The sequence below is a fragment of the Neophocaena asiaeorientalis genome, unplaced genomic scaffold (genome assembly GCF_003031525.2).
Source record: "Neophocaena asiaeorientalis asiaeorientalis breed wild unplaced genomic scaffold, Neophocaena_asiaeorientalis_V1.1 scaffold264, whole genome shotgun sequence".
Lineage (NCBI taxonomy): Eukaryota > Metazoa > Chordata > Mammalia > Artiodactyla > Phocoenidae > Neophocaena > Neophocaena asiaeorientalis.
Window position 1 is genome coordinate 1,775,280 of NW_020185332.1, and position 7,781 is coordinate 1,783,060.

At 50.1% G+C, this 7,781-nt stretch overlaps 1 protein-coding gene across 1 annotated transcript in view; it reads left to right on the plus strand.

The window, feature by feature from the left end:
* Positions 1-6,115, plus strand: part of PARP16 (poly(ADP-ribose) polymerase family member 16) — a 47,439-nt gene extending 41,324 nt beyond the window's left edge. The window contains exon 7 of the mRNA XM_024735128.1: positions 5,651-6,115. Within this exon, the coding sequence (XP_024590896.1) occupies positions 5,651-5,681 (31 nt within the window). The 3' untranslated portion in view covers positions 5,682-6,115. The remainder of the gene's footprint in view (positions 1-5,650) is intronic.
* The last annotated feature ends 1,666 nt before the right edge of the window (positions 6,116-7,781 follow it).

Sequence of the window (7,781 nt, forward strand, 5' to 3'; positions counted from 1 at the left end):
GCACAAACTCGTGTCCCTTGCATTGGCAGGCGGACTCTCAACCACTGCGCCACCAGAGAAGCCCAGGATTGATGAATTTTGACTGTCCTCACCCCTGGACTCTACCCACAAGGCATTCAAACCTGTGCAAAATGAGAATTGGGCAAATCACACAAAAAAACACCATGTTCTGGGTTATTCTGCAGCCTGAGCATCAAGGTGCTTCCTTGGGTCACTTGGACTCCTCCAGAAAGTCTTCTGGCCTAGGGAACCCCAGAGCACTCTGAGGTCTGTGAGCAGCAGTAGGTAGATGTGACCAGGGTCCGGGGTTATAAACTATACTGGAGGGTCCTGGCCCACAGGAAAACCAGAGCTTGGGTCTGTAGCAATAGAAGGAATGAGGGAGAAAGGCACTACCATTTATTAAGTGCCTCCTGCATGATGAGCGTATTGAAAGAATTATTTAATCCTCACAATATCCTTTCAAGGCAGATACTATTACCTTTGTTTTATAGGAGAAGAAAGAGGCTTGGAGAGGTGACTACCCAAGGTGAGAAAGCCCGAAAAAGGCAGAGCCAAAGCTGACTAGCTGCAAGGCCGCAGCTAGAGGGGCTGCCTGAGCAAAAGGGATCTGGGCTGGTGGTGTAGGGAGGCTGGAGTGGGCAGTGCCAGCTCAAGGCATGCCAAATGAGCTCCCTCCCCAGGTGAAGACTGTTAGGTCTGCCGTGTCTCATAAGCAAGGGGCACCTGGATGCTGGAGGTGGGACCTTGGGAAGTCTCCATCCCCGCCTCTACCCCCACCTCAACGGCCACAGTATTAATGAGAGCTTCAGGCTCAGCTCCATTCACCCTTCCAGCTCTGTTACTGCAGACCCAGGAGGTGAGCTCTGAGGTGCACATGGCACTGAATGTGGGGCAGGGAGGGGTGGCCTCTTCCTTCCACCCCCACTGCCTGCTCAGAGCTTGGGCCATCAGCCTTCTCTGATTAAGTTGACTTCTTCTAAACCTTGCATCCTGGGGCTGCCAGCAGCCAAATCCCCCTGATTGAGATGTTCCCGACATCAGAGAATAAACAGCCTCCCCTGTCCAAACAGCTGTGCTGAGCAGCATTCCTGTCTCTCAGCCTGCTCGGCTGGGTGGGGCTGCAGCCCTGCGTCTACCTCCAGCAGAGGCCTGGGGGACCTGGTGAGTGGCTGGAAGGGAGAGGGGAGGCGGCCATCTGTCTTCAGACTGCACAGGACATTCCTGTGCCTGAGTCCCCATTTCGCCCCGCTGCCAAGCATCTCAGCCTCAGCCCCTCCTGGCACAAGCTCTGTGTTTGTAACAATGACCTCAGAAGAGGTCAACACCAGGCCACTGTCCCTGGGTTTGGAGCCTCTTCACCCTTGTGCAGAGGCTACCTGGTGAATTTGAAACTCATACATCGTTCTAGCTAGATCTGAAGGCATCACAGCCACATGGCTTGTTTTACAGAGATGGACATAGCGCGTCAGTGCAGAAGCAGGATGAGACCGCGGGCCTTTCTTGCTATCTACTACCTTGGGATGTTGTGGCTAGAATGACGTGAGGGGCTCTGAGTGAGAGGCACGGCCCATGTTATTGGAGAGGAGCAGAGGTGTTTTCACCCTATGCTTGTTTTGGAGATCAGGCTTGCGGCCGAGCCATTTCCTGAGAAAGCAAGGCCTCTGGAAAAGCACTGTTCACCAGCCCCTCCTAAATCATCCTGCTGGGAGTGGAGCTGGGACAGCAGGACCTGAGTGGGGCTCTGCCACTGTCCACAGTCCAGCGTCCAGTGGAGGCTTGGCCAGGGTGTGGGAGGCAGCCAGGGCCAGAGGGCAGATTACTTGGGAAGGGGGAGCCCCCCAGCACACAGCATCTGCTTCTCTGCCCTAGGGCTCTGGCCTGGACTGTCGGGGAGGAGAGAGAACAGCCTTCCTGTCTGCAGAAGGAATTCCTCTAGGATCCCCCTCTGGCCGCAGACAGGAGGAGGAGGGAGGCAGACAGGAGGAGGAGGGAGGCAGACAGTGTGGGAGCCCAGGGCAGCCTGAGGGTCTCTGTGGATAGGTGTCTTACTCAGTCTTCCTTGGGCCTATGGCTTTGTCTTCATCTAGCTGTGTGTATCAGTGTGGATTCATGTGACTGTTCCATGTTTGTATGTGTAGGTGGCTACATTTCTGGTTGGAGTTAGATTCCTCAGTGGGAAAGTGTATACTTATATGTTTGTCTGCATGTGTATATATCCACCTCTCTGTGTAAGCTTGTGTGTGTGGGTATCATCACGGGAAAGTGTGGGCCTCTGTGTCTTTGCATAGATGAGTAGGTTTACGCCTACCTACAGGTGGAAGTGCACATGTGAGCATTTAGGTTATTTTGGTACAAACATGGACTTGTCTTTGTAGATGTAAGTTTAGGCATATGTGTCTTTGAGAGCGTGGGCATGTATTTGTCACTAATATGTTGGTGAGTCTCTGAAAGCATGTATGCCTGTCTATTTATATTTGTGCAGAAGCATTCATTCACTCAATCTTCAATTCATTCATAAAGTGATTTGCTCATTTACTAACAGACATCCTTAAAGTGCTTGTGCTGTGACTGGGCCCACACTGGCACAGGGAAGTTAGAAAGGTGTCTAGGGTGGCTCCTAACATTTGAAAGACCCAGAGCAAGAGCACAAATGAAGGCTTATGTTCATGTCTAAATATTTAAATAAGTCAAAACAACAAATGGCTAAATGAAAGACTCAATCCTAATAACTGGAGAGCTGGGTTTGATTTTGAATTCCTAGCTCCTCTGAGTTTTGTGCTGGAGCACAGCAACACAGAGCAAGTGGCCCCAGCCTCTCCTTCCCCATCCCAGCTCCATCCTGTACCTCGAGGGGCCTCGCATGCATGCGTGACTCCTCACACGTTCCAAACTCCATGCATACACCCCACCCCTTGGCCACCCTTTGGGCCTAGGGGTGCCCACACCATTGTCAAAGTCTGCCCATACGGCTCTGAGCAGGAGATAATAGGGTCCCATGTACCTGATTTGTAGTCTAGGAGTGGGGCATGGGCTCCCAGTTGGCCCATCCCCTTGACCCCATGGACTTCTCACTGTGTGGGATGGAAAGGGCCAGAATAGAGCCAGAGTGTGGCCATCTAAAGGGTAGACCTGGGGACTTCCCTGGCGATCCAGTGGTTAAGACTCCACACTCCCAATGCAAGGGGCACAGGTTCCATCCCTGGTCAGGGAACTACAATCCTGCATGCCAAGTGGTGTGGCCTAAAAATAAAATAAATAAAATAAAATAAGATTAAAATAAAATAAAATAAAAAAGGGTAGACCTGGAGTAAGGACCCTTCTTGCCTGTTTCCTCATGGAGCTGTGTCTCTGCATGTCTGCCTGGGTGGTTGTCTGTGTGTGGCTATATATGTGTTTCTCTTTGTCTTGTCTTCTAGAGGGCAGAGCCCACAGCTTTTCTCCCACCGTTCCCTCACCTGACTTAGTGAAGACTTAGGGCTGTGAGACAGGCTGGGGTGGTGGGAGGAACACTGACCTAAGTCTGAGCCACTGTCCTGTGCTCAGCTCAGACTCTGTGATCTGGCCTCAGTTTCCTGATCTGTTAGAATGGAGAGGTTGGATGACCATGTCTTTAATTTACAGGCTTGCTTGCTTTACGGAAGGAGTAGGATTGATTTCCTGAGTTAATTACTTTCTAGAAGTTCAAATTGGGAATGCCTAATTGTAGATGGTCTATGTTCAGGCAGAACCAGGTTTGAATACCAGCTTTGCCATATGAGTGGTGCCTCCTTTAGAGTTACTTGATCTCCCTCAGGGTTGTTGTGAGGATTGAATAAGATAAATGTGTGTAAAGCGTTGAGCACCATGCCAGGCTCACGGTAGATGTTCAAAAAACGTTAGCTTCTGTCCTGATACAGGGTCTTTCCAGCTTTCTTACCTTACAAATTCTGCGTTAGTAGACATGTTGACTAACTGAGATAATTGGAACCACATGTTTAGGGATTTCTGGTGCTATGTTGGTTGGGGTGAGGGGAAGACAGTTGGGTGAGAAAGCCTGGCCCTTTCTTAAGTGCCTTCTAAGAAGCCGCTAACTCAGATCTGTGTGTGAGGCGCTCCCTCCACCCCATTCTCTGATGTGGACCCTTGACATTTTCTTAGTCTTACAAAAAGCACTATGAAACACAGATTCAGTGCCCTCTTCTGACCTGATTCTTCCCTGAGCCCATCCCTGGTGTCACAAGACGCTGAGCTAAGTAGGATCAGGACACAGGGAAGAGCTGGGTCAGGTAAGGCCTCAGGCTGCCTGACATGTCTGGGCCTGTCTGACCAGCCCCAGTAGTGGGCAGACCCCTCTAGGCGGAGGGCACCTGTCTTCCATGATTGATACTCCTGGGAGGGTATCATTGTGCTCCTGGCGCAAGTGGCCTTAGGATCCTGGAGCACTGGGGAGACCTCCAAAACCCCTGTCCCCTCAAGTCTTCTAGAATGGTGAGTTCCAGCAGGAATAACACGGAGAGGGTGGGGGGAGGGCAGGTGACAGCATCTGTCAGCCAGGGCAGGTGGGGGTGACCATCTTGGGAATCCCCTGCAGCCTGTGAAAACTGGCAGCTCTTGGGCTCTCCTGAAATATCCCTGACCTGGAGGGAATGAGGGAGGGGTTTAGGGCCTAGCCAGGGTTGCTGAGTTGAGAAATGCTCTGCGTATGAGCTCAGGTGGCTAAGGCCCTGAGGGAGGCCTTCACAGAGAGGGTCTGCCCTAGAGGTCATGCTGGCCATCCCTCTGACTCCCCACACAATGGGTGTTGGAGAATTGGTTTGATGATCTCCCAGCTCCAGGGATGACTGGGAGGTGGGAGCAACTTAACCTGCAAAAGTCCTTATGGGGGTTATTTTGATATCCCCCTGTCATCACTGGGCTGCTCTATTTGGGGCCAGAATTGGGAATTTTCCTCTTTAAGAAAAAATTGAAAACAAGGGCGCAAGTGGATTGAGTCCAAAGTAATGTGTTTAAGGAAATTTCTGCTTCATGCTGGCTAGGACAGGGAATGTCTGGTCAAAGAGCTGCTGACAGCCAGGGTCTCTGTAAGTAAACAGACCGCCTCCGATGGCCTCCCTGAGCTCATTTCCCTCAGCAGTGTGTGAGGAGGCTGATGTCACTGGAGCAGGGCCTCCTGGTCATGGAGTTTGTTGGTGAGCAGGATGGAGGCCCAGTTATTGCCGGCGATCTAGCTGCTGCTTCCCAATTACTGCAAACAGCTGCTTCCCATACAAGCCGTTCTGACACCCTCCTACACATACTCATCTGTGACAGAACTCCAGCCATAACTATGACCCCACAGCTGGGGGTGTTCCTGGGGAAACTCGGGATTAACTGTGAAGTCCCCAGCTTCCATGCAAGGCCTCTTCTTCAACCGGAGCTGGGCCTCCTCTGGTCTATGGAGAGGAGTACCTAGGTTGGGTTCAGTTGCAAGGAGTGGCCTCTGGAATTACAGGCCCATGTCCTGCCCCCGTGGTGAGCTGGCAGTGGCAACATGCACCACCACCTGTCTCCTGGGGCCAGACAGCCAGGTCCATTGGGGGAGTTTCCATGAGCGAGGGCCCAGGTCAGGGGAGGCTGGGAAGTGGGGTGGGGAAGAAGCCACAAAGCTCTCTCTGTGTTTCCTGCACAGGCTCTTCCTAAGCACAGCAGTTGCCAGGTAAGGCTTTTATGGGGTTTGGAAGCCCTGCAGCAGAGTTGCTGAGGACTAGCTGCCAGAGGTTGGGTCATGCTCTGTAGCTTTCCCCCTATTCACCCTGTACCACCCTCACTTTACCTCCTGGCTGAGCAGTGGGGAGCAGTGAGCCTCCAAGTAGACAGGTGGCCAGAAGCTTCTTGGGGGTGGGCCGCGGCTTTTCATTTCTTTGTGTACCCCAGAATCCTGACTTTACAGGGGACTTATCAGTCACACAGACCCACCCCACAGAGCGACCAGTCCACTCAAAGCCTACCTGACCTACCTCAGGCTGACTGAAAACCTCAGACTGGGACTTCCCTGGTGGTCAAGTGGTTAAGAATCTGCCTTCCAATGCAGGGGACGCAGGTTTGATCCCTGGTTGGAGAACTAAGATCCCACATGCAGTGGGGCAACTAAGCCCATGTGCCGCAACTACTGAGCCTGTGCACTCTGGAGCCCGTGCACCACAACTAGAGAGAAGCCTGTGCGCTGCAACTAAAACCTGACACAGCCAAAAATAAATAAACACGAAACCCCAAAACAAGCAATAAAACCCTCAGATTGACCAGCAAGCTCACAGAAGACTCACTGCCTGCCTGATGTGCAGCTTGACTGACAAATAAGTCAGTCAAATAATAATTGAACACCTTGCTGGTGCCCAGTTGTGCTGGGTGCAGGGGATATAGTGAGCAAGACAGAAAAGGTTCCTGCTCTTAGGGAGCTGACAGTAAGTAAACAAAACAATGACAGAGTGTGGTATATATATTATGAAGGAAGTAAACAGGATTCTGTGGGAGAGAGTATCCATCAGGCCCTACCCTGCATATAATGGTCAGGGAAGACCTCCCTGACACATAATCTGAGAACTGGGGGATGAGAATGAGAAAAAAACACAAAAAGAGCCTGTGGAAGAGCTTTCCAGATAGAATGAAAAGCAGTGCCGAGGCCTTGAGATGAGGAAGAGCTTGGTGTTATCTTGGAATAGCCAGAAGACCAATTTGACTGGAACATGGTGAGCAAACAGAGGGCGACGTGTAGATGAGGTTGAAGAGGAGGCCAGAGCAGACCAGACAGGGCCTTGTAAGCCTCCGTAAGGATTTAGGTAGGTGTGAGGGGAAGGCCCTGAGGACTTTAAGCAAAAGCATGACACATACTCAAGAAGAAATAGATAACCTGGATAACACTCTTATCTACTATAGAGATTGAATTTATAGTTTCAAATCTTCCCACAAAGAAAACTTCAGACCCAGATGCCTTTATGGGTGAATTCTCCCAAACATTAAAGGCAGAAAAATTACCAATTTTATATAAAATCCTCCAGGAAATTGAAAAGGAAGGAATACTTCCCAACTCACTCTGTGAGACTAGCATTACTCTGATACCAAAACGAGACAAAGACATGCCAAGAAAGCAAACTACAGACCAATATGTGTCATAAGCATAAATGCAAAAATTTAATCAAAACTCTAGCAAAGTAAACACAACAATACATAAAAGGATAATTCATCATGACCAAGTGGGGTTTACTCAGAAATGCCAGCTTGGAGAAATGTTTGAAAATCAATTAATGTAATTCACAATATTAACAAACTGAAAAAGAAAAAATAATCACCTCAGTAGATGCAGGAAAATGATTTAACAAAATCCAACATTCATTTTTGGTAAAAACCCTCAGCAAAGTAGGAGAAGAAGGGAAGTCCCCCAATCTGGCATCTATGAAAAACTGAAGGCTAACACATAATAGTTAATGGTTAAAGACTGAATACTTTGCCTCTACAATTAGTAATGAGGCAAGAATGTCTGTTCTTACTACTTCTGTTCAACATTGTACCAGAGGTCCTAGCCAGTGCAATATAGCAAGAAAAATTAATAAAAGGAGAAGAGGGACTTCCCTGGTGGTGCAGTGGTTAGGAATCCGCCTGCCAGTGCAGGGGACACATGTTCGATCCCTGGTGTGGGAAGATCCCACTTGCCACGGAGCAACTAAGCCCATGCGCCACAACTACTGAGCCTGCTCTCTGGAGCCCGTGAGCCACAACTACTGAGCCTGTTCTCTAGAGCCCACAGGCCACAACTACTGAGCCTG